This window comes from Cololabis saira, chromosome 2 (assembly GCF_033807715.1).
Source record: "Cololabis saira isolate AMF1-May2022 chromosome 2, fColSai1.1, whole genome shotgun sequence".
Lineage (NCBI taxonomy): Eukaryota > Metazoa > Chordata > Actinopteri > Beloniformes > Belonidae > Cololabis > Cololabis saira.
In genome coordinates, this window is record NC_084588.1 from 33,013,538 (window position 1) to 33,040,064 (window position 26,527).

The window sequence follows — 26,527 nt, forward strand, 5'->3', positions numbered from 1 at the left end:
CTACACTCCTCTTACAGCTGCAGAAGAAATGCAGCGACTGCCTTTTGTTCATCCTGTCCACATTTGAGCTTGTTTTTAAGCATTTGAGCTGTTATGTCAGACTTTTTAACAAAATAAAAAACAAACTTGCATTTGACCTTACTGCAGTACATTTACTCATGACACATGCAGCCGCAGGCATCGCTTTGTCCAGATAGTCACTTTATTACATTTTTTTTCTCTCGTGGTTATACTAATACTGATAATTATGCAGCACGTTGGCTCAGTGATTAACACTGTTGCCTTACAAGTGGAAGGTTTGTGTTTAAATTCTGGTTGGGGCTTGTCACTGTGTGGAGTTTGCATGTTCTTCCCATTTTCTCTGCATATTCCAGCTTCCTCCCCCAGTCAAAACATGGGTGGTAGGCTGAATGGTGATGTTTAAATTGACGGTGCTTGGATAAAGCAGCCATAGGTTCCTCCTAGTCCATCTCTCTCTATTTTACTTGTAGTTTTCTAAAAAATATTTTAATGAAGGGAATGTTTTTATATTAATAAAAACAAAAGTTTTTTTTTAAAGACAAGACTGCCAGTGGAAGACAAAGAATTGAACCACCCATGTTGCCAGGGGTTCTGGGAACTGCAGCAGCAAAGGCTCGCAGGCAGCACTCGGCCATTACTCTGCTCTCCCACTGCAGAGCGATGGGGGCTAGGATGGAGCAGAACCTCACGTAGGTCACAGGGGCTGTAACAAGAGCCAGATGTGCTGAGGGGACAAGAAAATACTTGGGCAGGCACCTCTATTTCTCTTTAAGTATGAGCATGCTCACATGTTCGTACTTGCATGCACGTATTCACTGGGAAAAATTTGAAGAATGTCAAGACAGAAGGGGAAAGAGCGACTTTTCTTTATATTCACAGATTATGCTCTGGATATTTTTCAGATGGCCCGATTATTGGATTTATCGAAATGATAACACCATTAGAATGCTAGGAGATTTACTTCAGTGGTTCTTTTGAGGAACATTTTAAACCAAGATGGGGGCATTTTAAGGGAAGCAGTTCCATCATGGCTAGAAATCTGGGGTAAGGAATTTGGAGCAAGGAATGCACCGTTTTAAGAAGGAAGCCATTTTATGGGGCTGTTAAGTCGAGCCCTGACCCATCTGTTTCAGTGGCCAAAAGATAAGACTAATTGTACTGCTTGTACAGGTCCAGGTGTGAGCATGTTTACTGAAATCCAGTGACCGGCTAAATAAATGTGTGCGCGACCCACAGACATTGAAACAATACATTACATCACATCCTACATGGTTTCAGATCGCATGATTATTTTCTCTGTTTTCCTCAGTTCAATAGGGAGGGTTAAGTTAAGTTGCTGAAGCAAGCTGCGTTGTGTTAAACCGTGAGGTAAATGATCTGGCTGGCAGAAGTAGTTGATTTTGGCTCATATCTCATGTCATGGAGCTCACGACAAGGACGGACTGCTCTTCACTAATAAGGTACGATGTTCTCTGTATTCACACATGAGCTGACCCAGGAGATGGGGCAGTCATCTATTGTGCAATTTGACACAGCTTAAGGCCCAAATCTGATAAACCTTTCACAATAAAAACAATGAGATGAATCTTGCAAAGCGTGTAACAAGTTTTAATGGAGGCGGCAGAATAGGAGGAATGCAGCATTTGGGTGGAGTTTTATCAACAAGACTGTACATTTTTTGTTTTCCCGGCAGCAGAAATCCTGCCAAGTTGCAACAGACGGAGGTGTTTGGTTGTGCTACAGTTTAGCAAAGGTGCTGGATTTAGATTGCAGTTCTGGTGATGATTTCAGTGATGGAGTTTGTGTTGCTTCGTAGGACAGTGGCACACAAGGACAAGTTTCGAACATAATCACATGCAATTGCATGCAATTTGTTTGATTGTTTGTTTTTTGGGGGCCTTTCTGTATTCTCCTGGCAGACCTTTGTTTGTTCAGTCAAAGGCACAAACAGCTCTTGTCTTTTTGTTCTCCCTTAAATTAACTTTTCACAACTTCCTAACTTTTCAGGCTTTTTACCTATCTTGCAACACCATGCTCTGAGGAGGCGTTTATTTGTTTTTCACTGTTTTCCAGGAATACTTTGGTATCTTGCCAACTTGGCAGAAATTGTACCTAAGTGTGCTAGAGGTACAGTTGTTTTTTTTCTGATATCCTTTGAAAACAAAATGTTTGCCTTTCCAGCACGCTGTAGCATTTTTCTTCTTGATGTGACGAGCTTGCAGAGATATCAGTTTCCTTGAAACCTCCTTAATATGAGTAAGTTTAAACATTGAAAGTCAACTTACACAAGCTCTAAAACACAAGACTTCTTTCAAGGTCATCTATCAATGCTGCAAATGAAGCCGAATTTATCACATCTGTGCGTGGCATAATTTGTTTTTGTCGGCATTCAAGTGTTCATGAATATTTTATTGCTGATGTAAGCTTTGCACCAGTGAATTGCAGCATCTCCAGCCCCTCACCTCATCAGAAGTTTGTGAAATTGGATCCCTGGGTGGCTGCTATCTGCTTTATTGTCTATGATGGTTTTTGCTGAGTGAAGCCATGCTGGCTAAATTGGATGATTTTGTAATTGTTTCTTTAATAAAAAAAAAAGTTGATGGTTTGTTGGATTGGAAATCATACTTTGATACTTGCATCTGAATTTTGCAGATACGAGTATAAAAGCAGTCATCATAATCTGATACCACAACCATGTTGACATATAGATGATCGTTGTAGTGGACTGTGGCTTATCAGCACGAGCTCGAGCTTCGAATTCCTGCACAGTAAACACAGAAGAGGTTGTTTTGTGAGGAGTAGCCATCTGTTTTTCTGAAAGCTGCTTCATCTCAGGGAATGCTACCAATGTTTTGGACAGGATACTGTGGTGAGGGCTATAGTTGGTGAGCTTCTGCGGCTCACTCATTCTCAGGGCAGTAGTCCAGGCTAATTCAGCTCTTGTTCCCCTCAGTCTGTGTGGAGCTGCTCCAGGTCCCAAGTTTTTTGAGTGTAGTTTTTCTGTCACTTATCTTTCCAATGCACAAAGTAAACCAGGAGATCTGTAAGTTATGCTACATTGAAAATGTCTGAACCCTGTGCTGGACTTTGAGGGAGTTTTACCAGCAAGTGGCTTCAGTGTTTAGTCCACAGAAATATGTCAGCATACCACTGCTCTCCAGACCTATAATACATACTGCATCATGATTCCTCCTCAATGCATACACATGCACGTAACACAGCCTGAAACCTTTTATTATCCTTAGCTGGCACCAGGTCGACTTGTTCGCCTATTTTAGGAGTGTTTTTCCATCTTCCTTGTTGTCCTAGCTGACAGTAACCTCAGGCATTGGTGCAACTTCTTCCTTAAAGCTTAAGGAAACATTCATACTTCTATTGCAATTACTCAGAGATGTTGCTGGGAACCATGAACTAATGCTTTGCATGCGGACTTTCTACATTCCTTTTAAATACTGTAAAACATTTAAAGGCATTTAAAAACACGTACTCTACCGGTATATAGTTGGGGAAAATGTGACTCAGATGTGGTTAATCCCAAACAAAAAATTGCTGGACATACTGTAGGACCCGTCTGACAGTATTGTTAACCCTAAGTTCTACTGAAGTGACTACATTTGGTCACTTCAGTAGAACTAGTCTATGGGAACTAAAGTCTATAGTTATTACAAAAAAAGTTACAACGTTAATAAAGTCCCTTGAATCTTCTCCAATAACCCCAGAGAGTTGAAAATTTGAAATATCAAGTATTTTATTGTACTGGACAATAAAGGGTTAAGGACTCAAGGAAATAAATGGTTGTGATCAGGTTTCCCTCCATTGTCTGAGCCACCATGCAGCCGTGTGGTTTGACCCACCAGAACGCAGCTGAGGGAGTCAATTGGACACTCAGTCTTTTCAGAAACCAGACTGGACTGTAATAGAGAAAGGAATGTACCTTTTGAGTTGTGTTGTATGGTTTGAAATACCATATGAGGATACGCACACTCACTTGCTCATGGAGCCCACAAGGGCACATGTCAGTATCAAATATTGAGCATCCGAATCACATAAGTGTAAGGGATCAAAGTTTCACAGTCTTATGTCTCATCCACACGACTGCTTTTATATTGCTGGTGCCATTTTAACTTTTCCCTTCCTCAAGTGTATCATTTTACATATTTTTGACATGGTTTTAATGACTGCTTGATACATTCCACATTCAATTCAGCTCTGTTTAAAAAAAAAAACAAAACAAAACAAACTAATCTGAGCCGCTCGGTGGGGCAGTGGGTTAAGCAAGCGGCTCATATACTGAGGCTACAGTCCTCCTGCAGCAGTCGCAGGTTCAAATCCCGGCATACGCACCTTTGCTGCATGTTATCCCCATTCTCTCTCTCTACCCACTTCCTGTCTCTATACTTTGAATAAAGGGCCACTAGACCCCAAAAAAACCCAAACTAATCAACCTGAACTCAAATACTTTTTCAGTCTGTTGTGCTGTTATGAATTTAGTGTCAGTCCCCGCAGATATCATAATCCATTTAAGGTTGACATAAGATGAGATTATGTCTATATTATTTTTTTCTTTTTGAGCTTTAATAGAATTTTATCTATTGTTGGTAAAATGATGGGCGGATGGAAATGTGGTAAATCCTCCTGCTTGGTACAGCACCAGTACTGCTTGGCAAGCTCACACCTGCACTGTCTTGCGCAACATGTATGACACAACTGTGGGAGTGAAACACAGAGGTAGTTAGGTTTTAAAAAGATTTTGTCATAGATGGTGTTTGAAGACTTAATATTTCATAAGAGGAGCATTTATGAGATTTGTGTTTGCTAGTTAGATTGATCAACTTTTAGACTTTTTTTCCTAGAACGTTTTGATGACTTGCTGAAACCACGAAACTATGTCTGCTTGTCTCTACAAAATGAGAAACAGCTGAGCATAAGCAATGTGTTCGTATTCCTTTGCAGCATTGACTGTTGCTTGTGTGGGATTTGTTGCGCTGTAACCCCTCCACAGCACACTGCTGTAAAGCTGCCCTTACCCCACACACAGCATGCTTTCTGTTGGGGAAACGGGCTTAGTGCTGGAATGTAGTGGTATATTGTGGATGTGATATAGTTGCATCAGAAGTTGTAGAGTCGAGCTTTTGATCTTGATTTGATTTTCTGTCGTGTGTTTGTGTTTTATTGGAACTATGTCAATCAAAATGGGATAAGTAACGTGTCCACAGCATGAATCGAGAGCCAAGCCATGGTGTTATATGTGACACTGCTGTTTTCATTCTCACCTGCTGTGAGTTGACGGAAGTGTGGATAGAGAACTGCTCAGAGTCTGTACAAAGACGACGCAGAGCACAACCTGTTTCAAGAGAACCAATCGAACCATGTCAGCCATGCTGTGTTACCGGTTTCCAATTTAGATGAACTGCAATATGTCAGAAAAATGGCTAATTTAGGAGGTGTGCTTGGCATGCACTCTTAAGGTGCGTGTTACTGAAGTTACTCAACTGAGCGAGGACGATTTGCTCATCATTGCTTTTGGCACTTCATCTTGCCTGCAAAGCTGTCTACACACACTTGTGTTAAAGAGTATTGCTGCAGGGCTTGGCTGTGATGTTTTCTGCGCCAAAATTGCACCTACAATGATATGCAAGGCGGTGCACTCTTTAATGTCTATAGACTCTCCGTTTCCCGAGACGAGTGTCTGATATTATTTCCATACCAGACCAAATGCAGCTTTATTTGACAGGGAATTGAAATAAAGGCAGAAATGTTATGAGTTCAATGTTCCTTGACAAGGCAGTGACAGCTTTTCACTCCCATAATGTAAATGAGACGAGAGTTGTTTTGATGCACATTGCTGTCTACTACGTGCTGCTTCCAACATACCTCCTCCCGCTGCTAAATTATTTCCTTAAAAGATCCTATGTGTTCCTACTATCTAGGGAATGAGAGTTATGAATAATTTTACTGACTGACATTCAACCAATGAGTTCAGTGAACCCACCAACTGAAAATCAGGATTCACAAAGCATGATGGCCCACAAAGCACCAATAGCAGCTGTATCTCCACACAGTTTGCATAGACCTTTTACTTCATTTGACTTTTAAGTAAATCCCTTTTTAATGGAGGTATTGATGGAAAAAAATCAATTCATAAATTAGATTTTGTTTTTCTACTCCAAAGCTTATACACAGATGAACTTTTACTCATCTATTTCATTGGTACTTCCATGTCTTGCAATTTGGAGATTTTATTTTACATTATTTTAAAGCTAAGACTGCATATGAAAGACTGATTATAGCCACTGGTGTGAAATGTAAACTCTGTGGACAGCTCGCTAGGGGCTGGCTCCAAAAAACCTTGGGGTTACCTCTGCTTACTATCCTAAACTCAGGGATTCAAATGTCTTTGTTAAAGTTGCCTGAATACACATTTACCGTATTTCAGATCACATCACGGATTTTCATTGTGAACTGCGATTACTAATCTTCTTTTTAAACGTGAAAGAGTGCACATTTCTTATCTTATCAAGCCAGGCATAATAGACAACAGACCTGGGCGTAACATGTTTTGCCCGTATCTAAAAAATGTATCAAGGAAATTATCCTTTCACTTACAGGATGTTCTCTGATTTCTTTGAACAGATATGTTGAAAGTGCTTACAGAAATGGTCCATAGCCATTTCCTGGTACTGTTCACAGTTGTGATGCAGTTCTTTTATGTGAAACCTCAATTCCAGCGCTGAGCTTGAAAAACATAACCTCCACCAGGTAGTTGGAGAATAAGTGGGGTTGCAGTGTGATTCTACACTTCGTATGATCTGTCTTGATTTCCTGGAACATATTTGTAGATTTTAGGTGCAGCAGTTTGTAGTAAAAGGTGTAGCTCTAAAATATCTCAGTTTTGGATCAGAATAAGTCTGTGGAGGAGGCAACAGAAGGAGTGTCCCCATCTTTGCTTTACCATTAACAAAGCTGAAAGCTCTGATGTTAGTGTTTCCTCGATGCACGGCATATAATTAATAACAAAGACTCTCTTAAGCCACAATATTGTGCTGCATATTTTTCAATTATTATAATGATATAATCAATATAACCAATGATTTTTTAAATGAATTTCCCTTCAACAATTAATAAAGTATAATTGAACTGAATAATTATAAAGGAGTGAGTGTGTGAAAGCCATAAAAATAGTCTTAAACTGTTATCTCTGACTGCTTTATTCTTGGAAAAAGGACTTTGCTTCTGTAAATTTTGTTTTGCATTCCAGGAAATGCCTCACAATTTGCTTCAACCTTTTTTTTTTTCTTTTTACCTAATGTAAAAGCTTTATCACCCACTACTGCCTTCTCCTGTCCTCTTAAAAGAAACCCGCATTGTTAAAATCCACTCTAAACTTAACCAGTTTCCATGGAAACGGTTGCGAAAGTATCTGTTACCTTGGATTGCATTTTGTCACTTTTCAACAAACTCCCATTTTGCTACCTCTGTCGTTATGTTTACATACACAGTACTGTTTTTTTAACTTTGAATACTTTACCCATTTTGAGTTCTTCTTGTGAGCTGGTACACTTTTACCATTTATTTATTTTTTTATTTTTATTTTTTTATTTATTTAGTTAATGCAAATACTGTTAAAATGCTTTTTGACAGTCTTATCTTCTGCGTTCATGAGGGTGTATTTTGGAAATAAGAACCACAGAGCTCGATGAGCTTGTTAAGAAGTGCTATCTTCTTTACCAGCCTGAATGTTTAGAGGATGCAGCAACCCTCTTAAGTCTCATCTGCAGCCACAGCAACATGAGACAATTTGTCTTGTGCGTCATCTAGCCTCACTTACAGTTTGTTTACTTCACATCTATAACACAGCTGAGCTAACACTTGATGCCATAATAACCGCACACCATAACCAGCAATATACACCTGGCCAGCTTTATTTCCCTGCAGAAAATACGTGTGATTTTCGGATAGTGTGAAGTATGCTGTCTCTTTATCTAAAATAGAGAGAGCCTGCTTGTTACATAGCTGGCACTCTGGATATCCCGGTCTAATAAATTCTATGCTTTAATTTATATATCAATTAAACACATCTGTGTTTCTTAGCAGGAAATGTTGCAATAGCTTTGTACTGAAGGGGAGAATGGGTGTATCAATGTACATTTCAGGAAGGAAGTCACCCTGTTTTCCAGCCTTAGTGTTCTTCCTCATTCATTCTGCTCAGCAATAAGGGCTGGTTAGCCATTATTCAACAGTATTGCTGTTCATGTTTGCCAGAATTTCATGCTTTATTGGTTATAATTTTGCTTTATTCCATGAAATTACCAGTAGGTTGCAACCCAATTTCATGTCAGCTGGAATAACAAACCAATGAGGAAGTCCAAACAGATCTGAACCCAACAAAAACATTTTAAATTAAAAGCAAACACAATCACAATAACAGGGTCAAGGAATGTTGAGAGGATTCCTTAACTCTCCTCTGACACTGCATTTACAACATGATAATGGCTTCATCAGTCTGTTTAATCTATGGTATTGTCATTCTGACATGGGTAATAGCATTAATGTTTCAAGTCTCCTTATATGTCCATGGCAGGTCAGGAAAGAACAGTGGTTACATGGTCATTACTCAACATTTACACGTAAGCATAATGTGAAAGTCATTTTAGAGTAAGAGTTTTCTTGCAGCAGCTATGGGCATATTATGATGCAAATTAGCCTAAAATGCCATGGTGTGATTTATGAAAAACATTCCAGTGACGACTGAGAGCAGAAGCTTACAATAATAATTGTGAAAATTATCAGCTTCTGAAAGCATTAATTTTCATGTGACCTGCAGCCTGTTTGCTTTCTGTCCGACATGCACACCGTGGACAGCACAGTGTGCATTTGCATCTTGATCCTGGGTGCAGAATAGTTTGTACTGCTCAGATGCTTTGAAAAATGCTTGGGCCCCCCAACTAACAACAACAATAATAATAAGTAATAATTCATTATTATTATGTTTGGAGTAACCATTAAACAAGAAACCTAGACAGTGCTGGTATTTATTTATTCAAGATGCCATCTATTTGATTCCTCTGACAAGCAGATCCTGTGCCTAATTATGTCACACTATTATCTGTGACCTTCTATTAACGTGACTACATGCATTTCAGTTCTTGAATATTGAAGTTCATATTATGAGGTCTGACCCAGTAAGAATACCGTTGCAACCTTTTTATAGAAAACTACCCATCTTCTTATTTCAACATGACATTGGTACATTGAGTTGCTGCTAGATTAATGGAAATGTATGGATATGTAAAACGGGCCGTTGGGCGTCAAAAGGTATCCCTGACAAAATGGAAGTAGTATTTCCTCTTCTCTTCACATTTTCCTCAGTCCCTGTCAAAGTGCTCCTGTTGTGTGTATTTTTGGCAGGCCTTTATGAAAGTCCATTAAATGGAAGTGCAGAGGCATCAGCTACCTGTGGTACCGGGGTGAGTGCACACACAAAAGTAGCTGGTCCTCTGTGGATCAAGAGGATAATGATGGAAATGTTTTAGATCAAGAGTTACTAAGACATTAAGAAAGGGCAGCCTTCTCAAATGGTCCCAGTGGTGCCTCAATGGGATGGGGGTGAGCCTGTTTGGTATTTCTGTCCAGCAGCAGTGCTCTATCTTTGCTCTAAGATTAAAAAGGGTAGATGGAATTAGATGGCAGAGTTGAATCTTATTAGCGCCTGTCCCACTGGCAGTCACCGTTTGCACCTTCTTCATTGTCTGAGAGTCTTGGGTGATTGAATGACCAACGAGAGGAAGACTGGGAAAATGCAGCATTTTACTAATAACATTGCTTATGAAATAAAGGTATCATTTTACATATACATTTTGAAAATACCTTTTCAGCCAGTTTGGATGCAGCTGTCAAAGTTATTGTGTTTACACTTCCTAAACTGTTTCGTTAAAAAAAAAAAAAAAAAAAAAAAAAAATCGCCTGCCAGTTCTCAAAATGGCAACCACAGCAGTGTTGCTGTTAAGTGAGAAACTCCCAGACCTCCAATTTCTTTTTTTACGAGAGACTGTGAGATTAGATTTTTTTTATAGTTATCTTTTGATAGTATTTTTAGATGATAAATATGTGTAGAAACGGAAAGGACAAAAGGTGTAAAGTGACTTTCCACTATCTCCACTTTTAAAGAGGACATTTTCCCCTTTTAAATTATATATACTGGTCAGACGTTCAGTGTGGGTTCATGCTGATTCAAAACCGATTAGATTTGGTGTACCCTCACAGTGTCAGAAGCAATCATACATGCTGTTCTCCCAGGGATAAAACTACCTCCCTCATGATAAACTGTTTTCCCTACTGCTCCTCTTCAATTTTCTCCACCTCAGCTAGTTGTGTCTCTGTGCCGCCTTCCCATCTTCTTTCTTTCTTTCTTTTTCTTTCTTTCTCGCTCTTTCTCTTTTTTTCTCTCTCTCTTTCTCATACTCATTCTGAGTAACCAGCGATGTATGCAGTCCACTAATGAGGATGAGCTCATCAAGGCATCTGCTCAGGAAAAGCAATGTGCTTGCAGAGATGATCTCTCAGCTGTTAATATGACTCTAATGGGACGACCTTTGATTTCCATTACACTGATCAGGAAAAGTTGTTTGCCACCGACTGTCAGACGGATCACAGAAGTATGATAAGGGATTCAGCGTGTTGGAAGTTTGGTGACATGTGTCACACAGTTTACTACTAGACCAGTTTTTCTTGATTTTTCACATTTTTATGCTGGATTGCCTGACGGTTCATGCAGTAGAAATTTACTTTACTTAAAGGAGCTTGAGGCCGGATTGAGCCCTCTAGTGTATCTCTCCTTTGCCTTGAACAGGCTGTGTGCTGCAAAATGTGCTGCAATTCGGTCCCGAATTTCCCGCGCTGGGCTGCGGATGTGACGTCACATGACGCTGCATGTGCGTTCTCCCCGTTCTCCCCGTTCTCCCGTGCCGGCTTCACTGTTGGCTGCAGTATCCCCAACGGCCGTCGTGGTGAAAGGTGGCGCTAGAGAGTCTCATTTCTTAAAAGGAGCCTCAAGCTCCTTTTAATAACTTTACTTATGAAAATATCTTAAGAGACCAGCAAATATACACCAAAAAAGTTACCGCTTTTAACTGTCTGTAAAGTCATTGGAAAAATATATACTAAGTGAAGTAATTACATAAACATCATTTTTAATTTTTATTTTTAGATCATTTAAACTGTCAGTTTAGACCAGTGCTCATAACATCAATTCAGATGTCAAATTGGCGACACTATTATCCAAACTACAAAGGGAAGTTTTTGTTATTAAAACAAATTGCTCAAATCTTCCGCATCTGTCATACTAATTTGTATCCTGGAGACATTCTTTTGATAACTTTTCCATTAGTACCTACTCGGCTCACCATGGCTTGGTTTTGGCGCTTTTCCACTAGGGGTCTAACGTGCAGAGTAGATACTTTTCCGTAACTACTCTGCCGAGGTTCTAAGTGGCTGAGTCGGGCTGTATCTGACGTCATCACACTACATGCTACCGATTGGTCAGAGGGTTGGCCAGTCAGACGTCTGAGTCAGGATGTGACATCAGTTGAAGAGCGACTCTGACGGAGGCTTCTTTTTTTTTATATATATATATAGTTGTTGTTGTTTTAATATATCTATTTTTTTAAACCATGCACCTTAAAGATAGCATCCAATTTCGTTTTACCTGTACAAATGACAATAAAGACATAATCTAATTGTAATCGACCAGCAATGGCAATGCATAAGTCTGTTCCGTGGTCCAACTCGGGGCTGCAGACGTTCATAAACCTGGTGGCTGAGGAGAGAATTCAAAGCGATCTAGATGGAGCAATAAGGAACGAAAAGATCTAACAGGAGCTTTGTCAGTCCATGGCTGCTCGCGGCTACCAACTGACTTTTCAGTAGTGCCGAGATGAGCCAAAAACAATTTAAAAGCCTCTCCACTTGAAGCCTTCTCTCATTCTCATTTTTTAAATTGATATTGAACACGCCACAGACCAAGCGGCACATATACCATCTCCTTCGTTCTTTGTTTGTGTCACACACTCAAGTACGTCACAGCAGCTTCGCTCCAACCCGCCTACTCCTGCTCCGGGTACTGGATTGTAATAGAAAAGAAACTAGGCCAAGTTGAGTCAAGCCGAGTTGAGATGAGTGGAGCCGAGGAGGTACTAGTGGAAAAGTGCCATTATTTCTACCGAAACTTCTCTTAAGGTATACATCTGCTCTTAGAAAACACTTTGACCAAATACAGGAAGTCTGTAAGAAACCTTGTAATTTCAATACTTGCTGGTTATCTGAGCTCAAGAAGAGATAATTAATTTAGATTACATCTGACTCCACCCCAAGGCTTAAGTTCCCATCTGAAACCATCAGTCTTTCTTGCCTGGTGGGGAGTTAATATACTAACTCATAGGGTTGGAGATTTCAGCCTGTTCTTTCTTTATACTTCACCAAAATGCTTTTTAATTTAATTTTTTTGATAAATATGTGTTCTAGAACAAAGATGTGAAAGGACCACAACTACACCAAACAAGAAATGAAATAGCTCAAGGGAAATGTTCCATGACTTGTCACATCAGGCCACAGGCAATGTTGTTTTTCTTTATTACACATGTATTGACTTTTCCATAATTGATTGTGATGGTCTGTACAAATCCCTTATAGCTTAGGCTTTGGTGTTGGGTATTAGACCAATGCTACTGCATATTTGTGCTTACTTGTGTTTCATTGAATACCCTTCTAGCACCATAAAGAAACCGAGAAGAGTTATCTAAGAACAGCCTTATCGACCCATGAGCTAAGAACCCTGCAGCACCTGCCACAACACATTCATTTTTTTGTCTCTTGTTTTCTTTTTTTTGCTCAACTTGATCATAAAGTTGAGATTGTTGTGATTATTTTCTTTTCTTCCTTTCTTTTTTTCCCTCAAAGGTATACTCTATACTAGTAAACTGATTTTATTATAATCTCATAGACTTGACATGAATGAATAACTAGAAACAGATTTGACGAAATTAGTCTGGTATTTTATTCAAGGTAAAAAAAAGTTTGTTATTGTATACTCACAAGTTAATTAGTACTAAAATGTTGCGACTGTGCTGTCATCAGGTTTTCGTAAATTAAGCAATCACTCTCTTACAAACAAACAACCAGAATTGCACTTCATCTGATATCACTCGTTGTTGCAATAATGTACATGGATGTATTCTAAATTAGTCACAGTACAATGTCTGTTATTGTTTATCTACAAGTTAATTAGTAATAAAAATGTTTTATAGCACTTACAAAAATGATGTAATCGCTGTCTTACAAACCATTAACAAGTATCCTATGTCATTAGCTACAGTATATCCCACGGTGTAGCGATAATATAAATACATGAATCCCATAAAACACAGATGCAATTATCTCAGCTTTAAAACTCTTTAGTTACAAGTTTGAAAAGATTGTTTGCTGTTGCTTGAACTTTCTAAAGCAGTCATCTTTTTGTAGCTATTTTTGCGTGGTGTTTAATAAATGTGAGTAGTCTGCAAGACTAAAACGTGCTGGAGGAATGTAGGTGGAGGTTTTGCAGCTTATTTGACTTAGCAGACCCATGCGCACAGACTGAAGGTCCTTATAACTACTGGCCAGGTTCATACTGTTGTAAAGTGCTTGAGGTATTCGAGACTGCATAATTGCTGAAAAAATATACAGTAGATACAACATGAATATAAGGTTAAATCAATTTATTTGTTATGAACAATCTTTTTGTTAGTACTATTAAGATAATTACTCTGGCTTTCTCTGTGTTTATCAACTCATACGATATTAGAATCGGGCTCTGACAGCCATACCATCTATTCTGAGTCCTTGGTCTTCATAAAAACATGAATCCTGGTACTTTATTTATTCTGTCACCATTTAATTTGTGAGAAGCTCTTGTCACAACTATATAGGAAATTATTCTAGTGTTTTCGCTTACCAGCTGTATTTATAGAACTCAGACAATCAAGACTCTAAGGCCACGTTTACACATAGCCAGGTATTTACAAAAACGGATATTTCTCCATCTACGTTTTGAAAAATACCATCATTTACACTAACCCGCATAAATACAATCTAGCAGCATTCTCAAACATGTAAGTGAGGGAAAGAATGCATGCAATTCTCAGAATGCAAGGATGTAACGGTTGGGTATAAAAAGCTTACTCTTTCCTCACAATGTTGTGTCAAACTCACAGAAATATCGATCACCTCAAAAAAAAACAGGATTTTCAATGGAAATCAGAATCTTTCAATATCTACAGTACATGATTTTGTGAAAAGATTCAGGGAGATTGGAGAACTCTCACTGCACAGAGACCAAGACCAAGAGGTGAAACCATCATTCTTTGCTGATCAATATAGGCACATGGATCAGTGCCAGCGGTACCTTGGAAAGCTAGCGTCGCATAACCCAAAGACATTGGACATGTTCTGCACTCATGAGTCCACATTTAAGTTTGAGTTAGAGGAATGTGGTTGCTGGATGGATCTATGTACCAGCAATAAGGAAAAATGCCCAGTGAAAGGTGCAAAAGCCAGTGCCTGTGATGCAATGTAGGTTCATTAATGACTGTGGCATGAGTAACTACCACATGTTTGAAGATTGCACTGATATACTCTAGATGTGTACAGGGTATTGCAGTATTGGAGGTACGTATATTGCCATTAAGGCACTTTGTCTTCTTAAGTGGACCGTGGTCACTTCAACAGCACAAAGCTAGATCTGTTTTTGCCCAACTTCAGCAGCATGGTTTCATAAACCCAGGGTATGTGCTCGACTGGCTTGCGTGATCTGTTGGCTATGGAAAATGTATGACATGTTATGAAAGAGAATCCTATGATGACTACCATGGAGTAGTGTGTGGCTAAAATCTTGCATTCAGCAAGAATTGATGCCGATTCCTCTGGCAAAAACAAATTAATTGCTGTGTTCAGAACCCAAAACAAGTAATTTCAAGAAATGGCGATGGGACAGTGGTGGTCCCTCCCAGCTTTATTTGATTATACTGTTGGCATCAAATTCTAGGTTTTAGTTTTTGAATAGTGTGAAGTTGGCAATTCATGCAGCAAAGTAATTTACTTTGTGCTTTTGGCTTTTAATAAGTGTTCAAATAAATTTACAAATTAAAGTTTGTCTCTATTTTTTACAGTTGACAAAAGACCTGCCAGCTTATCTGGGACATTTTTAGAAAGGATTTAAAAGATGGTAAGAAACAAAGGCTTGCATTGCTGCACACGTCCAAAACATGTATGTTTAAACAAATAAAATGAAATAATGATTTTAAGATGAAACCCTAATACCAACTCTCTGCAAGGTTTGATTCAAGCAAATCTGCAGAAACAAAAAAATCTGTGGAAACAAAAAGATCTTTGGACTAACCCAGTGTTTGTCTCAGAATCATTATCATCACTAAAAGAGATTTTTTTTTCTTTTCCTGCATCTACATCCAGTCAGACATATTTTTACTCCATGCCTTTTTTGGGGTCCATATGGATATTGTCCTCATTAGTTAAATGTCCCATATTTGGCCATCTTAATTAACCCTCTGGTTAGAATCAGCACCATGAAATGAACCGAGGTAAAAGGCAAGGTGTGGCAAGAATGATTATCTTTTATTTACTTTACAAACACAAATAGAGGAATGTGTGTTGTTGATAAATAAGGCATTTCAGGTTTCCCTTATAAGGCAGGCTTCTTAAACCCAATACATTTTTCCTACTTGTTCCGTGTTTTCATCATACCATCCACCACTATTTACCCATCAGCCAAAAGCATGTCCATTTTTGCAGCAGAGGACTGCAAATCAGGTTTCTCTCTCTCTGGCTTTTCTTTTCTTTTTTTTTTTTTTGTAATTTTTAAAAAGGTTATATAAAGGCCACATCAACTGTTAATTTAGCCACGTGCCCTTATTTTGTTCATGTATAACTTACTATGGATGCTAAATAAAACTAAAGGTTAATGACCATGGAGAGACAAATTGAGTGTTCAAGGACAAATAACTGAAAGGGGAAACGATGGAGAGAGGAAGTGTAATGAGTTGAGTGTAGTTTGGCTGAAAAACAGACCAGCTGCTCGAACCCATTTAAGGCTGCTGTGCAACATCTTAAAGGTAACTCCTTGTGATGTCCAGCTGCCACTTTGGTGATCTGGGAGTCTGTCCTACCCAATCACCACAAAGAGTACTTAGATTTAGGACTCGTTATATAGCAGATCCTGACCCTTATCAGGATGCTGTTACACTTCTGCCTGTGCAAACCTATTGTTTTTTTTGTTTTTTTTTCTCAAATGACCTAATCTCAGATGCAAATGTAAAATATGGCAATGCTTTATGGCGAGATCTGTAAATCAAAAGCAGTGAAAACTGAAAAGGACTGATTAACTACAGTATAATGAAGACCTCTTCAAGCTTTATTGATGCTCATATGGACAACAGTCTTTCATCACTTCATTGCGGTTGCAAAGGTCTTTCCTCACCTGTCTCCAGGCATTGTTAGTCTATTTGTAAAACATAATTATGCCAACAATTACTGCAGATGAGACATCAGACCTTTTGATAAGTGCTTTCCCACAAGGTAGGTCTGGCACTTGGTGCGAGACCAAAAAAAACAGCTGACAGTAATTTTCCACAGTCTGTTACCGTGCATTTTAATGAGGCTCATGGATTAAAGCCTCACTTTGGTAACAGGCCACTCATAGAGAGGCCTGTTGTGCTCAGCACAGTGCCCAGCTTATCGCATCAGTAATGGTCACTCACAATACCTGACCTGTCTGTTTCCACATTATTTTTCCGTCCAAATGCGTTTCTTGTTAATGGCCCTTTTCCAGTGGAAAGCAGTTAAATGCCATAGAAACAATGCAAACTTAAGATAGAGCTGCAAATCTAGAGCTCTTAAGTGTTGTGGCTGATTGCCAGATGCTGGTTGACCTGCAGGATACACATATAGTAGGGCTTGAATGGGCTGTATTTTGTCGAGTGAGGAGTCTGTGTGTGTCTTTGCATATGTTCGTAACAGCTGAACTGTTTTTAAGAGAAGTTAATCTTTAAACCTCTGTGTTTATATGTGCATTAATATGCACAAGAGTTTTTTTTTTCTCTAAACAGTTCTCTGACAAGCTAACGGTTCCTCATATTTGTATTTGGGTGTCGTAACCTCTGCAACTTTTTGCAGGTCTACACTCATTTTTCATCTGTTCTATATGACAGTACTATTGAAAGTATATTTATGCATGATTCCTGTCATGAAAAACAGCTGTTAACATAAATATGCATTAATAAAAAAAAAAACAGAATAGTCTTTTGTCCCACTTAAACAGTGGGACAAAAGACTATTCTATCTGGAAAATATTTAAGTTACTGCCAGGGCTTAAAAAAAAAAAAAAAAAAAAAAACTTAGTATAGCATGGATGGAGATGTATTTGACCTGGTAGGTACACATGCACTTGAAGTGAATATCATTCAGCGCTTGAATAGGAAATAAAGATGCACTTGGCATAGGGCTGGGCGATATATCGAGATTTTAATATATATCGATATATTTTCAAACACGATATGGTATGAGACAATATCGTTTATATCGATTTAAAAAAAAAAATAAATAAATTTTTATTTATTTTTTTTATATATTTTTTTTTAATGATTTTGATATAGCTTATTTTGTGACAAATTGACTTGAATGTTTTATTTGAGATTTGCAAAAATGTTTTGTTATTTGCACAACTGTCAACCTCAGTGGAAAAGTCTGCCTGTTAGTGTCTACATTGTATTAATTGCACAGTGTATTTTAATTTAATTGTTATGCAGGAAAGGGATATTTGTTTTATTTTATTCAAGAAGCATTTTTATTCTATATATGCAGGCAGTTTATTTTTATTTCATTTGTTTTATACATTTTGATATTGTGCAGACCTCTGTTAACAAAGGTACCTGTGTGACATTTGGCATGAGGCTTTGTATTAAAACTGACTGTTAGCTTCATTTTTTTCTGAGGCAAACCCTTAAAAAAAACAGAGATGCTATGCTATAATGCTTTGGGGGAAACCCCAATTAAGGCACAGAAAAAATATCTAGATATATATCGAGTATCGCCATTTAGCTAGAAAATATCGAGATATGACTTTTGGTCCATATCGCCCAGCCCGTCTTGGCAACATATCAGAATTTAGAAAACCAACTCACTGGCATTCCCTCCTCCCCACTCACACACACTCCTTCAGTCCCGAGTAACCAATGAATGAATGCATGCATGCATGCATGCATCCATCCATCCATCCATCCATCCATCCATCCATCCATCCATCCATCCATCCATCCATCCATCCATCCATCCATCCATCCATCCATCCATCCATCCATCCATCCATCCATCCATCCATCCATCCATCCATCCATCCATCCATCCATCCATCCATCCATCCATCCATCCATCCATCCATCCATAATCCTATACAGGGTCACGGGTGAATGTGTTTATGTATAATCAAAACTGCCATCTCCTTAGAAGTGTGTCCGGCTGTATTTGAAAAAGTTGGGACATTTTAATGAGGGGAAAAAAAATTACACTCATTTACAAGTAATTTTTTTCAATGCTCACCATTACATTATCTCTGTGGTTAAATGGAAACTGAAATAAATACTTTTATGGCAACTAGCAAACGAGAATAGTCACATACTTACAATGGACATATTTTTGTGATGACAACAGCTTAGGCAGGAACAAAAATACATTAAACCCAAGGAAAAAAATAAGTACAAAAAAATAAGCACATTGTTTTTAAAAGCCAGGACATGTAAGGATGGGACTCAATAAACGGAGCACAAGGGACCTCTTTCCTTTTAAAACATTGGGGCTTTACAACCCTGAGAGTGTCTGTGACAAATAATAACCTTACCTGATTGTCTTTGTCATCACAAAGCTTGTATTATGATTATTATTATTATTTGTAAAGGACTTTAACTCCCAGTTCCTAGCTTTAGGCCTCATGTCAAATGCTTGTGGATATTTGATATGTGTATAGACCAAACGAGAGGTTTGGATAACTCTTTGGTGTTTTACTACATTGAGAACAGTGACTGACTCAACATATTTGTTTCAAGAATGTGTTTTCACTTGGGTTGGTGATATTTTGCTTAATGGACCCTGTTACTCTCTACCCATGTCTTTAATCAGAATCCAGTTTTCTCTGATCTTATCTGAGGAACACAATAGATCTGCCACCTCCTTTTACTCCCTTTTTTTTTTTTTTTTGGTCCCACTCTTTGTTTACACACACACACACACACACACACACACACACACACACACACACACACACACACACACACGCGCGCATACACAAACATACGCATACAGACAGGCTTGTGTTTTAGCTGGTCCCTATTCTGAGTTGAATATCAGTGTAAAGTGTGTCCTCCCTCTTGGTTATTCCTTCCCTATTGTCCACTGTCTTTGCGTGCAGGGGCTTTATGTGTCAGCCGGGCAGAACTTGGCCTGTTTACTGTGATTAAATGGGTGACGAGAAGGTTGGGGGAGCTTTGTTGATCTGAGTCTCTTTTAGACTAAGGAATGTTGCTGTGCGCACTGCAGTACCTTTTAGCTTTACATCAGGCTGCTCTGAGAAACAAAGCATACTTGTGAGACAAATAAGCTCGTTACATTTTTCATGTATTGTGAAATTATTCAGCTCAGAATATCTACTTATGTTACTTGTGTTAATTTTATTGGATCCCCAGTCTAATCGCAGTGCCACAGTTTCTCTCAAGTGAACTCATTCATTAACAATTCAGAGCATCTGGAGCCGTTAACGGCACCCGAGTACCCTCATATTAGTGGTAGGCTGCTAAATGCAGTTATCGAGCTGGAAATGAAAAGGAATAAGATATTCCTTTGGGGCTATGTTAGGTGCATATCATTATCTTTTTAATGGTCAAAACATCAGAAGATAACATGTAGGGGGGGAAAAAAGACGTTCAAATGTGATCGGCTGTAACCAGCAGCTGTTAGGCTACAAGTAATTTCAGGTATTAATGGAAGGTGAAACCATGTTCTGCTAGTGAATTAATAGTTTTAGCACCCATGTAGGTTCACTTCATTAAGATTGTGTCTTCATAAATGGTTCCCCCCCAAAACTTTGCTTGCTTGTGAACTGTCTTAAGTATACTGTATTAACTGATTGACCACAGATGATTATGGGTCATGAATGAGATTTCCTTCATGTATGTAATGCATAAGGTGTGGTGTTTGGAGGTAAAAAAGGATTTATCAGGTGGCTAATTAATCCGGTTGATTATTGGCCATTTTCTAATAACTATCCAGTTTACTGGCACTGTCATGTTTCATTGTATTGAGAGTAGGGACATCAGCTCAACATATCAGCTCAAATAAATACATTGGCCATCCTAATTTCTAAAAATGGTCATTAGCCATACAAAAGCAGTGTCAGACTACCTATTATGGTGGTGTGTAGCATTGCTGAAGAATTTGCTCTCCATATATAATGTAGGAATAAGTTTATATGTTTAAAGAAACAAAACAATGTGAACTCATTGGATCTTACACTCACTGGCAGCTCATTAATGTAACCCGATTTCTCAAAATACAAGGAGAAAAAACAAATCTAAAGAGAATGTTGTCTGTGAGGAAATCTGCGCATGGGTTTCCAGTAACTTAAGTAAAATAGTAAAGGTAAAAAAAAAAAGAGGCTATGAATATCTTTCATGCTGCTTCATGTTGGGTGTGTAAATAATGGATTTTCTCAAAAGTCTGATGTCTGTGGTCATATTTCTCATATCAAGATTATTTCAGAAATTGATAAATTGTGAGGCCCAAGTAATATACCATACCAGAGCCTTCATAATATCCTGAGGTATCATCAGATTAGAGCGAAACAGATTTGAAAGGCATTGTGTGATAATTGATCATATCTCCTCTTCTTTCCAGGTATTCGGTGATTATTATCATTTCCGACATCGCAGAGTGGTAAAGAGATCGCTGTCAGACCACAGGGGGACAAAGGTTCTTCTACAAAGAGATCCAAAGGTGAGAAGTTTATTTTGGGAGTATTGGTCACGGATGTGGCTGACATTTATTGTGCTTTGAGTTGGGGAGATGGCGTGTGAGGCATGTGGACATCCAACACGTAATACTTATGAGAGATGTTCATGTAAATTTAAGCAGATATGAGTGTTGTGCTTTGACTAAGTTTTTCTGGCATGTACATGCTAGTAACACCTGAGTTTGGCTTTCATGTGTTAATTCAAATCAAGATAAAAATACTATTTCAACATTTTATTTTTAGCGTTATTTCTCTGTGATGGCTATAAAATTTGAATTTTGGATTTTGAAAAAAAAAAAAAAGTAAAAAAATAAAATACAAATATATATATATATATATATATATATATATATATATATATATATATATATATATATATATATATATATATATATATATATATATATATATATATATATATATATATATATTAGTGTTTGTAGACAGAAGGCAAGACAGCACTTGGGCAGACCTCACGGATCCACTAACATGTTTCGAAACGGAGTAGGATTGAAGCAAATACTTATCGAGTCCTACCCCTGAATGTAACATATATTCTTACATATAACACAAGGTTTAATAAGCTTACTTATAAAACACACACAACCAAACACCCCTACTTTAATAACTATTCAATATATGGATATAATACTCAATTATATGTATATATGTATATAATAGTCAAAAACAAATCAAAGCAAACAAAAGAAAACAAAACAAACGCCCAGCATTTATTTGTGCTACTATGTATGTATGTAATAATATAAGTCATTATAATGTATAGTATTACATTATTATTACTTTACAATAATACTACATAATAGAGAACAATAGACAGCAATGATATAACAATATACTTGAATAACTATATAAGAGTAGATATGCTTTATATACTGGTTCATATATTTACCCCCAACTATATACATAAAAATGACTATAAATATATATATCGACATATCTACATATAACTATAAATCAATATATATTAATAGAGATATAGATGCATAAATACTGTATGTATAATATAACTCAACATATCTATATACATAGTATAAATCTATATATCTACATATATTAATGAATGTACATATCTACATACAAAAAAAGTTTCTTTGTATCTTTTCTTAAATTGTGACATGTTTTGACTTTGTTTTAGCTCCATGCAGGCTGTTCCACGATTTCACTCCATAGGTCGACATACAGAAGCTCTTCAGTGTTGTGCGTCTGTTGAGAACTTTTAAGTTTTAAGTTTAACTTTTAAATTAAACTGACCCCTGAGGTTGTAGCCTCCCCCTCTTCCCCCCACAAAAAACAAAAAATTAGTTAGGAACACATTAAAAGCATGTTAAATTGAAGAGTAGTGTATAATCCAGACTTATATATCATAACTGTTTATTGTTTCACAATAACGCATTTTTTTATGTGCCACATTATAAGCATTATTTATGACCCACGAAAGAAAACGACAACCTCCAGCATGTTCTCCAGTCAGTACTTGCAGTTGCGTTATGCATTAGTACACTGAATATTTTAGATATGTGCCCTCTACTGTTAGAAATTGTGCTAGATAATGACTTAGTCAAAGTTGATTTTCTAAGTATCTAACTTTACTTTACTTAATTTTATTTCTCGAGGTAAACTGTTCATTCAGTTAGACCAGTAACTGGCCAGCATAGAATGAGAGGCAAAAAAGGAGAAATCACAAAAGATTAACTCACAACTTGGGGGCAAAGAGCCAACTGTTTAGCCTTTGCTTGTCACTTCCTTTTAATACTAACTTTCTCAGATGAAACACAACTTCTACAGCTGGTGATGTCCCTTTTTTGCCTGAGTGCCTGAAATTGAGCCGGCACGTCTTTGTATATGCTTCCCAGATAACTATATTTCTCCTTGACTGATCTAATTCGAGAATTCCCATTTCTGTACTCTTTCTATTCTGAAAGGGTGTCTGAGGTTTAAGGCTGCAACGATTCCTCGAGTACCTCGAATAACTCGATTTAAAAAAAAAAATGATAAAAAAAAATGATCGAGCAATTTCCTCTGCTTCGAAGCCTTGTTTGATCTATCTCTATCTTTATTTATATATATATATACTGTATGTATGTGTGTGTATATATATATATATATATATATATATTTACTTTTTTACATGCATACACTGGTCCCATCAAGAGATGATGGAAAGAGTTGGTCTAACCAGCGCGATGTGAGGGTGAGGAGTTGGGATTAAACCACCAATTAGTGAGAAAACTTCTCTACTCCTGACATTATCTTTTTATTTATTAATTGACTAATTATTTGAACCTGAAAAAATTACAGAAAAAAAACAAAATGCTATGTTTTGTCTCCTTGTTTTATGTATTGCTCTGGGACTGAGGTATCGGACATCCTCTTCCTCATCAACTTCTGTTCAGTAACTGAGGTGTCTTTACTTTGACTCATGTGGAAGAATCTGAGCACTCGGGTTATATATTTTCCCCCTAATGATTTAGCCTGTCAATAAAAGGTTTTATATTTTTTCTTTTCTTTTTTATGTACATTGTCTTTGCCATTCACATTAGCACAATTGCATTCAAATACTGTCCACTAATTAGTGATTATAGGAGTCTAAGGGCACTTATAGTAATTCTGATGAAGCTCAATCTAAATCTATATAAATCCATCTGTGAATGATATGCATCCAACATGCTGCAGCCTAAAAAAAAGAGATGAAACCTAACTTGAGGTAATACTGCAACTGCACTGTGCTGTACAGGTGCACTCTGGGAACAGAAAAACTTTAGTTTGTTTACGTACATGATAGAAGTGGTCAAACCCCATATGTGGGACTTCCTTTTACGTTGTGGCTCCATTTCCTGTTGTTGAATTCTTTTTTTCACACAGTAGCTCAGGGAAAGTGGACCATCACAGAGGTTCTCTGCAGGTTCCCCTCTATAATCTGTTCAAGAAGAATCTGTAATTTTTCAGTTAATCAAGCACATCTTGTTTTTAATTTAAATTTTTTTTTTTTCCCCTAGTCATTTGGTTTGGTTTCTTGCAAATGCAACAGAAACTTGTCATTGGGTTTTCTGCATAAACATCAACAAATGAATGTGCTTTAACTACATTTAAATCAGTCAACCCATTTAGGTCATTTATGTGCTGTGTGATCAAATTGTTTTAAAGTACTGGATTATTGCAGCTTTGGCCAACATTTTCATACATTTTTAAAAGTAAGTTTTAAAATCCAATAGAGATGCTCTGCATCTTTTAAACTGGTTGAAATGAGGCCTGAACAAAAGGTTAAATAAACTCCCTTTGAAGAGTGCTTAATAACTTGGAAAATCACCGGGACTACCGCCAAATCTCATAGTCAAAGCCCTGTTAATGGGCCCTGTTGAAGACCTTGTGTTTCCGGGCCTGTCTGCTACCACAGTGCCTTCTGCTCTTTTCTATTCTGTTACTGCTTTAGTTTGTGCTGGCAGACTACGTTTTTCTTTTTCTTGGCCAGTTTTCATAACTACTTCTATCACATCAACATTTGTATCTTTTTAAACACGCTCTAGTAGAAATCGTATTATCCCTTAATTGTCCAAAAGCATAATCTTTTATGGTAATGATAATTTATGATAAACGATGTAATGGGTGGTTGGAATGAGTGGATATTAGTGGGACTATACGTCTCCTCTCCGAAACAAACGATAAAGCTATCTGTTTGAACATCATTTATGCTACGAATAAAGCCATAAATATGGAAGCCCCCCCGTTCCAAGTCCATTTATAATAAAATACAGTTTCTAAAATTCTGAGATTCTTCATGGGCCACACATAACAGATGGTAATTTTTTATAAAGGATTGAGGTACCGGTATAACTTTTTCTTTGTTTCAGGTCAACCTTTCTGAGCATAAGATAGTTGAACAGATACATTTTTCAAATCATACTCTTTGTAAATATTATAAGCTGCCATTAGGAGGACATTTCTGTGGCTCTGCACGCTTCTTGTATGAATACTTAATATATCCAGGATGCTAATCTCTATAATTTCCTTGCGACTAGGACCAAACCAGTCATCTGTAATACATTAATTAGTGGAATTTCACATCTCCACTAAGTTTGATGGACATCACAAAGAACCATGAGTGACATTATAATGACTGGCGTCATAAATTAGGGAATAATAACTGATTCTACTGGGATGCCTGCAGTTTTAAGGAAACCGTAGTTATGCTTGCATGAAGTTTCAGAGCTATAATAGAGCAGTCCAACTATTATTAACACACATCTATTTTTTATTATTACTATTGCAGTGAAGCCCCCTGATATGAATCTAGTTTGGCAGATGATGAAGTAAGCAGATATTTTTTTTGTGATGATACGGAATATTTATGTTGAAATTTAAGCATATACTCTAAATACTCTCCAAATGTAAAACGCATGCATATCCTATAAATCTTCTCTTGAGAATGCAGTTATTGGGACAGGTATGAAGTGGTGCAAAATAAATAAGGTGAACTAGTGCATTAAACTATTTGTTGGTTTAAACCTTCTACAATATGTTTACCATGTGTGGTGGATTTTTTTTCTTCTTTCCCAAAATGAAATATCTAAGTTGATAACATAAGTACAGATAAAATTCATGGCGCTTTTGTTAACACATATATTTAAGCTCCTGCCTTCTTATGAACACCAAATTATTTCAAAGACTTACAGGGAAAGTTCGGTTTTTTACAACCTGGACCTTATTTCTGGCATTTTTTATGGTCGTATACTCACCCAGGCAAGTTTGGTGTCATTTGGAGTCCTTCGGAAGATATTAGGGGTTTTTTTGCGAGCCACTTCTCCATATAACTGTAGCGAATGGGGCACAGCGGGACACAGACGATGCAGCGTCTAAATAACACATGATTGCTGCGAAACTCATTTATTTTATGAATCACTAGATCTGCTTCCAGGACCTGTTGTCTACATCCAGGGCGCTGTGTGTAACAAATAAATCAGTTTGTAAACAAGACCTCTGACCTGCATGACGTCATCTCTGTGCGCGCGTCCCGGACACAGCTCTGTGTACAGCTGGAGTTCGTTACTGTTAGTTTACTGTTAGTTATTTGAAACATGTCTGAATATTCGTCAAATTCTGAGGTTGTGGACGACGACTTTGAATATGATGGACGTCCTTACCGTTTTGAGCCAGAGTATACGGCTGAAGAGCTCACTGGACGGAGGACAGGTGTCTGAATGTAAATCCATCATTAATGTCAAAAATTAATTCCAATTCATATTGCTTAATTTTTACACAGCTTTTTTCAGTTTTAGCATTCAGACTAAAGAGACTGTCAAAGTCACTAATTCAACATAGCACTTGAAGGCTGTCAGTTAAAAGCTGAATGCAGTTTTTTGCCATTTTTATCAAGGACTTTTGGGA

General features: G+C 37.6%; 1 protein-coding gene across 1 annotated transcript in view; it reads left to right on the forward strand.

Annotated features, from left to right (window-relative positions):
• The window catches only part of furina (furin (paired basic amino acid cleaving enzyme) a), an 80,633-nt gene that overhangs the window by 18,359 nt on the left and 35,747 nt on the right, over nucleotides 1-26,527 (forward strand). Inside the window, exon 3 of the mRNA XM_061744099.1 lies at nucleotides 21,010-21,108. Coding sequence (XP_061600083.1) covers nucleotides 21,010-21,108 — 99 coding nt within the window. The remainder of the gene's footprint in view (nucleotides 1-21,009; nucleotides 21,109-26,527) is intronic.